The sequence below is a fragment of the Lissotriton helveticus genome, chromosome 1_2, assembly GCF_964261635.1.
Source record: "Lissotriton helveticus chromosome 1_2, aLisHel1.1, whole genome shotgun sequence".
In the NCBI taxonomy this organism is placed as follows: Eukaryota; Metazoa; Chordata; class Amphibia; order Caudata; family Salamandridae; genus Lissotriton; species Lissotriton helveticus.
Window position 1 is genome coordinate 3,795,662 of NC_136058.1, and position 16,578 is coordinate 3,812,239.

At 40.8% G+C, this 16,578-nt stretch overlaps 1 protein-coding gene across 1 annotated transcript in view; it reads left to right on the plus strand.

Annotated features, from left to right (window-relative positions):
* The window catches only part of AKNAD1 (AKNA domain containing 1), a 443,510-nt gene that overhangs the window by 44,699 nt on the left and 382,233 nt on the right, over positions 1–16,578 (plus strand). Inside the window, exon 5 of the mRNA XM_078673402.1 lies at positions 1,137–1,270. Within this exon, the coding sequence (XP_078529528.1) occupies positions 1,137–1,270 (134 nt within the window). The remainder of the gene's footprint in view (positions 1–1,136; positions 1,271–16,578) is intronic.

A 16,578-nucleotide genomic window follows, 5' to 3' on the forward strand; every position in this document is an offset into this window, starting at 1 on the left:
GGTCTCACCTGTTTCACACCTGGATTTACCAATGGAGGCCTAATGGCTTTACAAATGCTTTTGCTATTTAGAATCAGAATAAAGAAACAAAGTTTGCTTGCCGCTGGTGAATAGCAAAAAAATAGCATGATGATGTGTATGCATGCACATGTAATCATGTATGGGCACATATGTGCCATCATGCTGTGACAGCCCAGCACTATGACGTATATGCGCATATGTGTCGCCATGCATGTGTGTTCATATACAGTGACGCTAATCTACCATTTATTTTCACCATTCCAAGATGGCAGACTTATATCTTTTAGTAGTACATAAAAAAACGAAGTTAAATATGTGTAAATAAAAGAAAGCGGTGCACTTCCATGGCGTACTAAAAGTAATAGATACAAATAAATCTCTGAATGTGAGAAGGTGCACGTCATACAAGCAAAAGGATGGTAGCAAGCTGTGCTCCAGGGGAAGCACAAATACAAGACGAGGGAGGAAAGCTGCTGAATAAGATGCAAGCAAATGAGATTAACAAGAAAACCAACCCATGGTAAGCAACGGGCTGACCCCAAAGCCCATTATAAGTATTGGTATTTTCCACTATATTCTGGCAACAGACAGCTTAAAGGTGCCTGAAGATGAGACCTAAAGAGGATTCAGGACAGGGAAAAACTGAAGGAAGGAGGAAAACGCAGAAATTATTAAGTATAATATCATTTAGGCCAAGCATGAAGGTGCATTTTTTTACAGATTAGTGAGAGGAACAGGTTGCATCAGTTGAAGCAAATAAAATATTTTTATAAGGGCTCAGCCATATATCACATTTGTTTACTCGCACTGCATACTTTAGATTAAGATGATGTGTCTCAGCAAATCATACCTAAGAAAAGGAACATGAGAAATGGAGGCACAGAACATGGATTGAACATTTGTAGTGTCGTTGTACTAACTATAAAGTGAGTGAATATTACACATGCGAACTTAGACAGGTAGCAAAGTGAAAGGAAATGTGTGCTAAAAGAATGTTCTCAAACAAAATCAATATATTGTATTCCAAACTAGGTAAACCGATGTTTGTATTGGAATTTTGAAATTATAATAATACAAGATTATGTTGCAAGTAACATGTTCTTAATTATTGAAAGGTTTTCCAGCACTTAAAGGGCTGCCTGGAGACCCTGGAGCGAAACTATCTGTCCACAAAGGAGAAGCATCGAAGTTTGCAGCTGCAGAAGCAAAACCCCCGACCTGGAAGCATTGGGGTGTTCGATCCCGACAGGTCAGATTGAGCCCTATGGTTGATACAGAGTCCAGAGTTTACAGAACTTGTTCTGCTGCCAAGAGTCAACTCTTGTTGAATGACTATTATTGAGCAGAGGCTTTAGTTATGTTCAGGATGTTAGCAGAATAACACAGATCATTGCATCAGTCCCACGATAGACAAGTTAAATGAAGAATTTGCTGGAGAAATTCCCAAAAATCCTAAAAACGAATCATAAACCATATGTAGAACTGTGCTGTTGGATTGTGGTAACTTCGAATACTTTGATGCCAGCAGAGAAACATATCCAGGCATTGAAGTTGAAACATGGCTGATCATGGTTCAGACCTTACCATGATATGGAATTTATTTAGAACCAATAGTTCCTCTGAGAGGCTCCAAATCCCTAACTCAAGATGTAGCCAAAAGATTTTACAGTTTAGTAACTTCTCATTTTTAAGTTGCTATGAAAGTCAATACTATGGCCTCAATTACAACTACAGTGTACATTTTGTTATGGGTGCAAATTTCTAATTGGGCCAAAAAGAACAGGATATGCATTTTGAAATGTATTGCTAGCTACAAAAATCGTAATTTCATTATGTTTGCCAGCAAGATTCCCCACAAAGTTCCACCTGCCAAGAACCTATGATCAAACAGTACAGGTTATGCTACTCACACAAAGACAAATAGCAAACGTGCAGTGAGTACACAGTTTAGTGCAACCTGTCTTAGAATACTAGTTGGGGCACAATTGTAATCAGGACCTATTTGTTTTAAAGTTACTTTTTAATATTAGACCATAGAACTGCTGTAGCCCCTGATCCTTGAATATGTATGAATTAGTTTGAGGTGTTTAGCTGATGGGACTTGTCTGGATGCGCTAGCAGGTCTGTCGCGGGTCTGTACTTCGATTTGTATCTATTCCTGCAGTCATGGAAGATTTCTTCTAGCTATAATCTAGAAAAGTTTCCAATGCTGTGTGATGAGCAACCTATGTGGATCACAGCATCATGCCGATTCTGGGTGCTATGTAATAAAAAGAATTATTAGTTGTAGTGATTTACTCATTTTTCCTCACTGGAGTATTTATTTCATTTACATTTCAAAATATTTTCTTTAGCCACGCTGAGATGAATTGCAGTGATCGATATTACTCTGCTATCCTCCCAGATACGTCTAATATCTCTCTCAGTCTGAAAAGTGTATCCTACAGAAATTGCAATTAGCACAAATTCCTTGGTTCTGAAAGACCCATCCAACTTCCTTGCCTGTCAACATACCCTCATTTGGCTGTTGTCATCCTCCTTTCAATTATATAATGATATCATAATAATATTGGTATGTGTAAAGCACAAGCAATTACCCAAGGGTGTCAAGGCACTGGGGGCCGTCGGGAAGATTAGATGAGCTATTGCCCAGAGTCACATGGTGCTGGGCTAACCTGATACTGGCGCCCAGGATCGAGCCGTGAGCCCCCGTGTTCCGGAGTCAGTCGCCCTGGTTGCTGCGCCACATCTTCCTAGCCACCCTCCTGACAAATAAACTGCCTCCATAGGCCTCAATGGGATTAACCTCTTTTCAGACCCAGAGCCCCCTGCCACAAATGTTCAGTATCCTTTCACCTTAATGAGACCATGCTCTTATACGTCTGACTTAATCCTCATTTTAGAGTCACTAGTTCGACAGGTGTGCAGTTCATTCCATTGATATATATAAATTCTTCATTGTGATGCAGCATTTGTTCGATGTATCCTTTTGTCTAAACTGTGCCTCATCTCAGTGGCTAGTGTTACAATCCCTGCCTACTCGTGGGAATGCCTTACTATGTTCTGCCCAGTTCCAGATTCCTGGTCTCCCCTAACTAACTTGGTTGATTGACTCTAGAGGATGGCAGTTCATTATTTGGGTATAATCAAGATTATTACATGGAAGATGTCAAGTAGTTTTTTATATATATAAAACGAAGATACCTTGCTACCTGCTACCTCTTTTTCCAGCTTGAGCTCAGCTGTGGAAAGTGATCCGGAACCGGATTCAAATCGTGCAACAGACTTGGGGTTTACCAAGCTCACCCTGGCACAGGAGGTCGACTGTTTGTGCCAGGATCGACGCGAAACCCTAAGGTCCCACAAGCCTCGTGCACAACAACAACAACAAAAAAACAGCGGGCAAACAACAAACGCTGGCAGCGTCGGAAATGCCGTGCCCGGAAGCTCAAACGACAACGACCCGGGCAAAATGGGACGCTGGAATCGCAACAAGCGAAAGACGCGGAAGCAGAAACAAAATCAGTAGTCAATCTCTCGAATATCAAACTCACTTCAGCTGAGACTGCGGTTCTTAGCTTGGGACTTTCATATTGCCCTCCTTGCAATATGAGCTATGCTGATACTCGCATGGACATATACAGGTTCACAAGAAAACTCAAACTCAAAAAATTCTTTGAACTACATCCAAAAAAGATTATTGAACCTGCAATTCCATCAAGTCCCACTTTTTCCAGCAGCCAAAGCCAGGCCACCTTTGATACAATCTGGGATCTATAAAACCAACCATCCATGGAAAATCTTAGGGATGTTCCCTTGGAACCAATTGGACAGCGGGTCACCCCCTTCAAGCCGAAATCCACCTTTCTACCAATCATGGCCCATGATAATTTGGACACATTTCAGGAAAGTGTGGTCCGCGACATCAAACATCTCTATACCGCCACCAACAAAAAAAAGTTCCACATCTCCAAGCAAAACCAATGCTATAAACAACTGATTGTGAAACTGCAAAAAAACAACAATGTCATCGTTAAACAGGCCGATAAAGGCGGTAACGTGGTCCTGTGGCCTAGGGACATGTACTTACAACAGGCGGATTCACAACTGAGTGATATATCCTGTTATCGTAAATGCAACATACAGGTTGTCAAGAATGCGTGGACCACACAACATCAAAAACTACATGTGTGGAGAAGTGCGGGGTTACTCACACACGAGGAATTTAAATACCTTAAGAAAGATTATCCTGTCATCCCTTCTTGGTATTTACTCCCTAAGATACATAAGGATAATCATGTACCACCTGGCCGTCCTATCATCTCGGCCATAGACAGTTCTCTGGAAAACGTGTCCAAATATATTGACTTTTTTTTACAAAGCCATGTCAAAAATCTTCCTTCCTATGTCAAGGATTCTTTTGATTTTCTCGCTAGGATCGAAAATTTCATTTGGGAGGACAGCATGGTACTTGTGACTTTGGATGTTTCATCTCTCTATACCTCAATCAAACACGAGGATGGACTCAGGGCCTTGGCCCACTATTTGAATAAAGACTTACCTCTCCCAACGGCACATAATAAAATGCTGGTGGACATGACCAGAATGTGCCTGGAACAAAACTTCTTCATTTTCAATGGCGCAATTTACCATCAGGTTAGAGGTGTGGCGATGGGGGCCTGTTTCTCACCTAGCTACGCGTGTCTTCACGTTGGGCTATGGGAGGAACAGGTCCTAGTCGGTCAGCACCATGATCTATTTTCTGACAATATTGTTTTATATTTGCGTTACATTGACGATGTTTTCTTGATTTGGAGGGGTGAAATAGAGGAGGCCAAAAAGTTTGTTGATTTGATTAACCTGAATACCATCAATCTTGATTTCACAGCAAACTTTAGCACTGAGTCCATCTGTTTCTTAGATGTTGAGGTATTGGTGGAAGGTACCAGTCTAAACACCAGACTATATAGGAAGCCCAGTGCAGGAAACACCATCCTGCACTCCAATAGTCAACATCCAGCACACCTAATTCGTAGTATTCCCTTTGGGGAAATGCTTCGAATAAGGAGAATCTGCAGTACAGATGCCGAATGCGCGGCTGCGCAAGAGGCATGCAGATTACGCTTCCTGGCCAGAGGCTACTCCACTGAAACTTTGGCAAAGGCTATCACACGTTCCAATTCTATGAGTAGGCAGGAGGCATTAATACCCAAAACTAGGAATGCTCAATTGAACAACGATGTGACCAAGGATGCTCAAACGTGCTCCACCAGAGCTATTTTAACATTTAACCGACAACATGGGGCACTTCGTAAAATTATCAATAGGAATTGGAATTTGGTTCTTAGTGACCCCGTGATTGGTCACAAGGTGGACACCAAGCCAACCTTGACCTTCAGAAGATCCCCTTCAATGTCCAAAGCTCTGGTTAGCAACACTTTGGAACCCAAGGTTTCCACCACCTGGTCAGCTTTGAAGAAGGGCTTCAAGATCTGCCCCCAATGCAAGGCATGCCGCTTCGGCAGTAATAGGACACATTTTAAAAGTCCTTTTTTCGAGCATCCTACTGCCATTTCAAAGTGGCTTACATGCAAAACGGAATATGCCGTTTATGTGTTGGAGTGCCCCTGTGGGCTACAATATGTGGGCAGCACTAAGCTGCCCGCCCACAAGAGAATACTCCAACACATACGAGCAATTTCTGGTCACGACCAAAACTATCCGGTTGCCAGGCATTTTCAGGACAAGCATTCTGGGGTCCCTGATTCACTTGTATTTTTTCTAATTGACTGTGTTGAGGCGTCAAGGAGGGGAGGGGACCGTGAGGCCAAGCTCCGTCTCCTTGAGACTCGATACATTCTGGAATTGAACACCAAGAATCCGAATGGCCTCAATGACAGGGAAGACCTCTACACTTGTCTCTAGTCTTGATTTTGATGCCTGTCCATGCCTGTCCGGATATTTGAGCATTTTTTGAACTGTTCCCTGCAAATTTGTTTCCTGATGTATATATGATGAATTTCTCTCTTTTTTAACTTCAGTATACATTTGTTGCTGATTTTAACTTTGGAATCACTTATGATTATTTCTTTGCACTTTGCTTATCTTTGCACTTTATATATGCACTTTCATATCTATGACTACTATTGTGACTTGCCCACTGGGGCTCAATCTAAAAATGCATATTTTGCGTGTCATTATTCTTGCTGCTATTGGATTTGCATTATTTGCACTATTTGTAAATACATTATTCTCTTATACATGGCGGAATATTTGGATGTTGACACTTCAGGTTGTACATAGATGAATTATTTTATCATGTGCATAATGATTTCAGTGTTTTGTATGGATCAAGTTTTGCAATTTCTACATGTTTTTATCTTGTATTTTTCAATTTAGATACATAATTGATTATAAATATGTATATTGCTTTATCTTGAACCAAGGTAGCCCACTTGGGCTTTATCCTCCCCCTTTTTTCCGTTGTATATACTTGCAGCAAGCGTGTTTTGAAATATTTCTTTCATTTCTATGACACGAGACAATGCACTGTCACTTTAAATAGTCTAGCTTGATGCACGCAGTTTGTCATGTGATCAAGCCTCCCTGGAGGCGAAACGCGTCATGGCGGCAGCGCTGGCTTCTATGGAATAAAGAAATCGTTCACCAGCACCTTTTGGGTCGGCTCTTTGTTGCTAAATATTTGAACTTTTGCTGTTCTATGCGACAAGATTCATCATATATATATATATATATATATATATATAAATATATATATATATATATATAATATTTCATCTTCATTGGAAAGCAAGTGATTGTTTAGCATTGATTCAATTTATTTCACATGAGAAGGCATTCATTTTCTGAAATTGTTTCAGCGTAGCTATATAAGTCAGTAATTGGTGGGAGATCATTGATGAAAGAACAGTTATGGGCTAGTTCACCATTCTGTCTTTTAATTCTGCTGTCTCATGAGTAATCGAGGGCCTTCCCTGGTCTCTCTATCTTCCTCAGCATCCTAACTTTGGTGTTTTCTTTATAGAAATTTCCCTTCTGTGCTAGTAATTTCTTGAAATTTACCCAAATACCTTTATATTTTGCTTAGTAATGCCTCATCTACAGTAGCATAATGCGCTACGTGAAATGTCTTGATTTGAGTACTCAATTTCACCTAGCAGTGCTGTAAACGGATCACTGACATAATATCGACAGTCAAAATATCGACTTACCAAAATATCAAGGTAAAAATATAGAATGCCAAAAAATCGACTTCCTATCTACAAACAGGTAAGTACAAAAATATCGACTCCAAAATATCGGAAAAAATATAGACAGTCAAAATATCGATTTTTTTAAATATCTTAAAAGTAATTTTAAAGTACTATAATAATAAATATAATTAATTCAAACACACTTAAAATACTTGATGAACCTAAAATTAATAAATAATTATTGTAACTTAAAAAAAATATATATATATTTTTAAATATATATATATATCTATATATACATATTATTACCAAAACATATACACCATTTTTTCCATAGGATAGCGAGAGGTTTAAATTTACTATTCCCACTCCAGTGAGAGCAACTGTAGGGAAAGCGTTGGATAGCGTAGGGGTTAAAAATAACTATTCCTATTCCAGAGAGTACAACAGTAGGGAAAGCTTTAGATAGCGTATGGGTAAAAATTACTATTCCCACTCCACAGAGTGCAACAGTAGGGAAAGCGTTGGAGAGCATAGAGGTAAAAATTACTATTCCCACTCCAGCAAGTGCAAAAGTAGGGAAAGCGTTGGATAGCGTAGGGGTAAAAATTACTATTCCCACTCCAAAGAGTGCAACAGTAGGGAAAGCGTTGGATAGCGTAGGGGTAAAAATTACTATTCCCACTCCAGCGAGTGCAACTGTAGGGAAAGAGTTGGATAGCGTATGGGTAAAAATTACTATTCCCACTCCAACAAGTGCAACAGTAGGGAAAGCGTTGGATACTGTAGGGGTAAAAATGACTATTCACACTCCAGCGAGTGCAAGAGTAGGAAAAGCGTTGGATAGCGTAGGGGTAACAATTACTATTCCCACTCCAATGAGTGCAACAGTAGGGAAAGAGTTGGATAGCGTAGGGGTAAAAATTACTATTCCCACTCCAAAGAGTGCAACAGTAGGAAAAGCGTTGGATAGTGTAGGGGTAAAAATTGCTATTCCAACTCCAGCGAGTGCAACAGTAGGGAAAGCGTTGGATAGCGTAGGGGTAAAAATTACTATTCCAACTCCAGCAAGTGCAACAGTAGGGAAAGCGTTGGATAGCGTATGGGTAAAAATTACTATTCCCACTCCAAAGAGTGCAACAGTAGAGAAAGCGTTGGATAGCGTAGAGTAAAACTTACTATTCTCACTCCAGCGAGTGCAACAATAGGGAAAGCGTTGGATCCCGTAGGGGTACAAATTACTGTTCCAACTCCAGCAAGTGCAACAGTAGGGAAAGCGTTGGATAGCGTAGGGGTAAAAATTACTATTCCCACTCCAGCGAGTGCAACAGTAGGGAAAGCGTTGGATACCGTAGGGGTAAAAATTACTATTCTCACTCCAGCGAGTGCAACAGTATGGAAAGCGTTGGATAGCGTATGGGTAAAAATTACTATTCCTACTCAAACAAGTGCAACAGTAGGGAAAGCGTTGGATACCGTAGGGGTAAAAATTACTATTCCAACTCCAGCGAGTGCAACAGTAGGAAAAGCGTTGGATAGCATAGGGGTAAAAATTACTATTCCAACTCCAGCGAGTGCAACAGTAGGGAAAACGTTGGATAGCGTAGGGGTAAAAATTACTATTCCCACTCCAAAGACAGCAACAGTAGGGAAAGCGTTGGATAGCGTAGGGGTAAAAATTACTAATCCAACTCCAGTGAGTGCAACAGTAGGTAAAACGTTGGATAGCGTAGGGGTAAAAATTACTATTCCCACTCGAAAGAGTGCAACAGTAGAGAAAGCGTTGGATAGCGTAGGGGTAAAAATTACTATTCCAACTCCAGCGAGTGCAACAGTAGGGAAAGTGTTGGATAGCGTAGAGGTAAAAATTACTATTCCCACTCCAGCGAGTGCAACAGTAGGGAAAGCATTGGATAGCGTAGGGGTAAAATTTACTATTCCAACTCCAGAGAGTGCAACAGTAGGGAAAGCGTTGGATAGCGTAGGGGTAAAAATTACTATTCCCACTCCAACGAGTGCAACAGTAGGGAAAGCGTTGGATAGCATAGGGGTAAAAATTACTATTCCCACTCCAGCAAAAGCAACAGTAGGGAAAGCGAAGAATAGCGTAAGGTAAAAAATTACTATTCCCACTCCAGTGAATGCAACAGTAGGGAAACCATTGGATAGCGTAGGGGTAAAAATTACTATTCCCACTACAGAGACTGGAACTGTAGGGAAAACGTTGGATAGCATAGGGGTACATTTTAATATCCCCACTGTAGTGAAAATAAATTAATATAAATCACATAATTATAAATGAATCAATTAATACATTTTAATTACCAATTAAGAATTAATTACCAATAAAAAATATATTAACAATGTATTTGAAAAACATACCAATTAATTAATTATCATGTTTAATTAATTATATTAAATTACTTCCCACCCTATTCCCCTATAAACCAACAACCCGCTACTAAAAATAACATAATATTATTCACATAATTATCAATTAATCAATTAATAAAAATGAATTATCAATTAAAAAATAATTAATTACCAATTAAAAATTAATTGACATTTTTTTCTAAATAAATACCAATCAATTAATTAATTAACATATTTAATTAATTATAATTAAATTACTTCCCACCCTATTCCCCTATAAACCCACAACCCGCTACAGAAAAAAAAATCTTCACATAATTGTCAATTAAACAATTAATTAAAATTAATTATCAATTAAGAATTAATGAATTAAAAATTAATTACCAATTAATTCTAAATAATTACCAATTAATTAACATATTTAATTAATTATAATTAAATTACTTCCCACCCTATTCCCCTATAAACCCACGACCCGCTACAGAAAATAAATTACTAAAATTAAAATATTTATCAATTAATCAATTAAAATTAATTACCAATTATATTTTAATTAATTACCAATTAATAATTAATTAACAAGTAATTCTAAATAAATAACAATAAATAAATTAACATATTTAATTATTATAATTAAATTACTTCCCACCCTATTCCCCTATAAACCCACAACCCGCTACAGAATTATATTACACAAAAAATAAAAATTAATATTAACTTACCTAAAATTCGATATTTTTGTTGTCTATATTATGTCTAGTCGATATTATGTCTATGTTTCCTTTGATAAAGTTCGGGCCCCGAACGAAACGCGTCAGGACTTCAAAATCAGAATTGCCAAATAAATGCTTGCAGCAAAGGTGTGCAGTGTGCGGCTCCTTCTTCTTCCGCATTGGGGAGATATCCTTTTCATATACAGCGACGGGGTCCAGTCGCAGAGTCTACGCACCACCAGCAAGAGCGCCTCTAGTTACCCGACCTTGGACCCACTTTGAATACTCGGCAACGAACTAAGGGTATCACAGGCTGCCACCTGGCACCAGAGTCAGGTATGGATCCTCGTGAACCCAAAATACGGGTCTGCGACGGGAGGCACACCTCTGGAAATAGTAATTCCAGTGGAACGATTCAGTAAACTTAAAAACAAACAACCACAAAACCTCTTTCCTACCTTGAACGGAGCACTAAGGACCACATGTACCATCATGCCAGGCGCAGCTTGAATATCGTAACAACCACTAGAGGGCCGGCAGTGACTTCGTGAAATGGACAACACCTGTGGCGAATGCTTTGTTCACGAGATTGTGGTTTCCTTTGATAAAGTTCGGAGCCCCGAACGAAACGCGTCAGGACTTCAAAAACAGAATTGCCAAATAAATGCTTGCAGCAAAGGTGTGCAGTGTGCGGCTCCTTCTTCTTCCGCATTGGGGAGATATCCTTTTCATATATATATATATATATATATATATATATATATATATATATATATATATATATATATGATTAATTTATATTTATTTATATTTTTAACATTATTTCATCTGAGGTCTTATTTTAAGCCCTTAAGTCCGTTATTGTCTATGGAAGTGTGTTGCGATATCAGTGGTTGGCCATGGGTAGTGCTGGACTTACTACAAAAATATAAATTGCTACGAAAGTGCAGTTTGGGAATACCGAAAATGAGTAAACTTACTTAAAAGTGTAATTATACTCAGAAGTGCAGTTTGCAAAAGAGACTCTCAGTTCACAATTTGTGACAACTATTTGAGAGCTGTCTCTTTGTATATCATGCCCCACTATCTATAAGTTTACAGAAATCAGCAGTTCTACATAGGTAATGGCTGCTCATTGGAGCGGCCATGTAACCCCTTTACACCTATTCACTGTGAGATAGTTAATGCTGTTAAAATCTCTATTAGCTCAGAGGGTATGTCCTCAGTTGTTGTCAGAATTGTGCATACTTAGATAAAAGCATGAAACCTGACTGACGTGTCGTTCATGCCCAATTTCTACTTTTAAGCATTTTAGGCACTGGCCAAAAGCACCACGAGCGCCAATATTGGAAAATGGCTGCCAAGTATATTTTAGACTAATAATTCCAGAACAGTTCAATGGATCTCACAAATTTTGTTTTAATTTGTTCAGCAGGCAGTTCTCTAAAGAGAGGAAAGAACAGCATGTTTGCAGGATTAGTATTTATCTCTTAAATTCTTAATAACATTAAAAAAAAGAATAAGCTCTACTGTACTATGATACTATGTGAAATTCAGAGACAGGGTTATAATAAAAACTCAAATTCAAATATCAAGAACATTTCTTATCGTCTGGTATGTGTCAAGCTACATTTCATTTTAGAATAATTCCACACAAAATGAGTACATTTCTCTTCTAATGGTTCTTTCCGTCTCTGGTTTGCATAACGTAGTGACATTGACTGGGTTTCAAAAGTTTATACTAACTTAAGGGGTTATTTGTCTAAAAAGTTTGAAAAGGTATGTTTAAGAAACAAAAATAATCATCTCTTTACCTCAACATAAACAGAGCATTGCAGAGTAAATCAGCCTGTGTGCATTTGCACAGCAAGGCACATCCATCACACTTGCTTCTGATTAATGCTCATGACTCTGCACCCACAGGCTGAGTGTGCCACTGCGGTTGCCATGGCAAAGACTGTCTATCATGCATTCAATTTAAAGAGGAGAGCTGATTTCTGAAGGCCTGTCTCCAAATATATCCAGCTTGTTAGGCTACACAGAGCAAGCGCTGTTCAAGAGCCTCCAGATCTGAGGGACATTATTCAAATCCCAGTTTTTCTGTGTCCAAATAACACAAGTCTGACCTTATTTACTCTTGTTCCTTTGTTGCAGTGGTTATAAAGAAAGATGACAAACTTTTCAATAGTAGTCATAACTGCTACTATAGCTTTTAATACAGATGACATGGAAGGGGTACAAAGGGCTGTGTCACCTCATGACACTGGCTCCTTGCCCAGCCAGCTTTTTTGCCCATTCCAGGAATCTGCCAGGACTTTAAAATGGATATGTGAAAGCTGCATACGACAAAGGATATGTCTTGACTTCCCAATGTGATTCCCAATATATCCACACTACGAACCACAGGTCTAGGACACCACTCAGTCCAAAAGGTTTACAAAGAAGATGAGTGGGTTTGAAAGCGCGTTTCGAGAGTTCCCTTCTTGAGAAGGGGGAAGCTAGTATTTCAGAACGAGGTCATCACAGGAATTTTGCCGGAAAGGGAAAAAAGGTCTTTCTTTTTCAAATAGTAAGGAATATTCACAGTGAAGCACTGGAACGTATGCAACTAACAGTTCTGTTTATTTTGCCCAAGAAAATGCGGAATAACCATAATCATGCTCCAAACTAGTGACAGATCACTAACCCACTATGCCTGGTGTATTACAGTGAGAAGGCAAAAGGCGACCAGGGACCATCGTCATCCTCGGGAGCAGGCCAATACTGCAGAGAGAGAGGATCCAAGAAGAGATAACCAAAGGCAAAAGGATGGCAGAAATCTAGAGAACAGTTAACTCTGCAAGTCCACTTTTCCACAGGGAGTGAACAAAAATAAGTGTGAGACTCTACTTGGCATCAGCTACTTAAAGAAATTTGGAAGTGCTCTACAAGATCTACCAGACCCTCTTCTATGCGTCCCCGGAGCCCCACTGCGATGACACGTTCTTCCAAATATGCCATTGGTTACACATTTCACTTAGCAAAGACCATATCACTTTTGTTCCTTGCCTGAGTGCACCCCGAGGTAAGGAATTCCTGATAAAATCGTTGATGTGGTGTCACTCCGTATCAGTGTATGAAAGGCTGATAGGGTTAATCATCCGTCAATTCCTCTGGCTTCTGCCTTGCTACTCATGACAAGAATATGAAAAGAGTCCCTTGCACTGAATGCAGCCACCAGTTGTTTATAGTTTAGGCTCTATGCGAACTTTAAAGTCAACACAACAACACTGGTCTCTTCTCTACAGTGCATATGAGATTGCTCGTTCTACATACAGCACCATGATGAAATGTCTTGTCTGAGCTCCCTATTGGGTGCAGAGTTCCAGTTGCTTTGTTGTGGTTGCAGCATCAGAGTATAAACATCTTAATCTTACTATTTCGTCTTCTGTAAATACAACTTTACCATGATATGATGCTGCTGCTATGTAGGTTCTGAAGTAAACAAAAAAAGTGATGGGTGGGATGCTTTAATTAATCTAAGACGCTGGTAATTGCCCTGAGATTTCATTCACTCCACTCTGGAAAATATGACAGCGTTTAAAATTTGGGATACTCCTGCTTATCCAGTATTAGGGTATCTTTCATAGATTCACATGCCTGAATCATTCCCCGTCGTCGAGGCGGGAGTCCCACGGTAAATAAAATATATAATAGCAGTGCCTAAAATTTCTTGTAGTAGGCTGGAAAAGCCCAAAGGCCTAACTAGGCCTCAAAACTTAGCAGCCTATCTACATCATTATGTAAAAAGACCTGAAATAGTAGCCTCAGCCAATCAGCTGTCCTCACCCTCTAGAACCTTCCCAGCTCAGGCAGTTCTCCTCAGATTTTCACCGCACTTCGTGTGTAAGGGAGTCTCCCTGAGTGCCTACTCAGTTTTTGGATCTTCAAACCTTAAAATGTCTGAAAAGAAGGCTCTTTTCAAACCTTGTGGCACCTGCTTCAAGAAGAGAGTCCATGTGGATGACAAGCCCTCGGACTGTATTTATTGCCTGCACCCTTCACATGTGGTGAAGGACTGTCGAATTTGCCGTACCTTCCCTCAGAAAACCATCAGGGATAGGGAGGCAAGGGTTCTTTTGTGGCTGAAGTCTTCATCCACAGATGATGAGGACAAAGCCTCTACTTCTAGCAAGAGAGCTAGATCCACGGACAATGCTTCTCCTGAGAGAAAGAAAATGTTGAAAACCTCTCAGAAAGCTTCAGAACCCTCTAAGAGTGCATCGGCTTCTTCACATGTGAGTACAACCCAGGCTAAGACTATCTCTCTGGTGTCTGTACCTACTACTACTTGGACTTCTACCTCCTCTTCTACTTCTGTGGTTACTACTTCAGCTATCACGTCACCTTTGATGTCTGTACCACCTTTGCTGTCAAAAACCAAGTTACCATCGTCGACATCCTTCTCAACGAAGGCTCCGTCGACTAAATCGTCTGCTCCGTCGACGACCGCAAGGCCGTCGTCGACGAAGACATTGTCACCAAAGGACTCGTCGTCGAAGCCACCATCGACGGCCTCGTTGTCAACGAAGACGTCATCGACAGTCTCGTCGACGAAGATCTCGTCGACGAAGACACCAACGTCGGACCCGTCGACGAAGGCATCGTCGACGAAGGCACCATCGACGGCCCGACGATGAGGGACTCGTCGACGAAGATACCATCGACGGCCCCGTCGACGAAAGGCTCGTCGACGAAGATACCATCGACGGTCCCGACGACGAGGGACTCGTCGACGAAGATACCACCGACGGTCCCAACGACGAGGGACCCGTCGACGACGGGCTCGTCGACGACGGTCTTGTCGACGGTCACGGCGACGAAGGACTCGTCGGCGAAGATACCATTGACGGCCTCGTCGACGGCAAGATCTTTAGCATTGACAGCACCGTCGACGGAGAATCCATTTACTGGGACTTCTGCTCATCGGATGCACGGTTCCCCACCAGCAAAGATACAATTCACTCATTTTCAAATGAAAACGTATAAAAGACAGGATTATTCACATATTTCTCCACTTTTGCCATCGCACATTTTGGAGACATACATGCAAGGGGAGTCGGATGAAGGGGAAGAGGATGATGGTCCCTTTGGGATTGCCTGTCACCCTTCTCAGTTGAATATTAAATTTCAAGAGGATGATGAAGAAGAGGTTCAGGAACATTATGTGCATGACGTTTATTCAACACCATATCAGTCACCTCATAGTAGACTTCCTCGGTCTGAGGACACGACACATTTGCCAACTTCCTTAATACAAGATTTGCAGGCTATGTTGGCAGATTATCGCCAGAGATTTCCACCCAATGAAGGTGCGCCCGCTGGGTCACCTGTTCCAGTTCCTGTGCCAAGACCTCCGTCGCCAAGAGCTCCATTGTCGCCACAACAACATACTGCTCCACTTCCTCAAGTTGTAGACAGTTCTTCCACTGATGGTGAAGAAAGTAGGGAAGAGGGAGAGTTACCGGATAACACTCCGGTGGATCCTTGGGAGGATTATGTCATCCCTACACCTTCTCCACCTCCTCCCCGTCCTTCAGACTCTCCACCTGAAGATATTGGGGGTTTTCACAATATTATGCAGAGAGCTGCTAATCGATTTGAATTAGTTGTCACAGTTGAGCAGTCGGACTGCTTTTTACTTGACTTTAAAGAGGGATATCGGAGAGTGGTCAGAGCCATACCGATTATCGATTATATATGGAAGGAAGGTCTCAATATAATGAAAACTCCAGCTTCCATTCCGGCAGTTTTGCCGAGGATAGACAAAAAGTATCGAGCACCAGCTGATACTCCTGCTTGTTTAATCGGTCATCCTCGACCAGATTCGGTCATTTCTCAGGCTGCGCAGCAAAAGTCCAAAAATCCTTCTGCTCCCATTTCAACGCCACCTGACAAGGAGGGAAGAAGGCTTGATGCAATTGGAAAGAAGTTTTCAGCAAACGCAGCAGCATCCATTAAGGCGGCTAATTCTTTAGCTATCCTGGCTCGTTATGATAGACAAATGTGGTCTGAGATCACGGAATATCTTGAGCTGATCCCGGAGGATCAACAGATGGAGGTGCGCAGAATTGTGCAGGAAGGCGAAAGGGCGGCCTCAGAAATTATTGATTGCGCCCTAGACATTTCTAATACCACCTTTAGACAATTGGCTGGGGCAATTGTGCTTAGACGTCAAGGTTGGCTCAAGGCTACCACTTTTAGACCTGAGGTCCAAA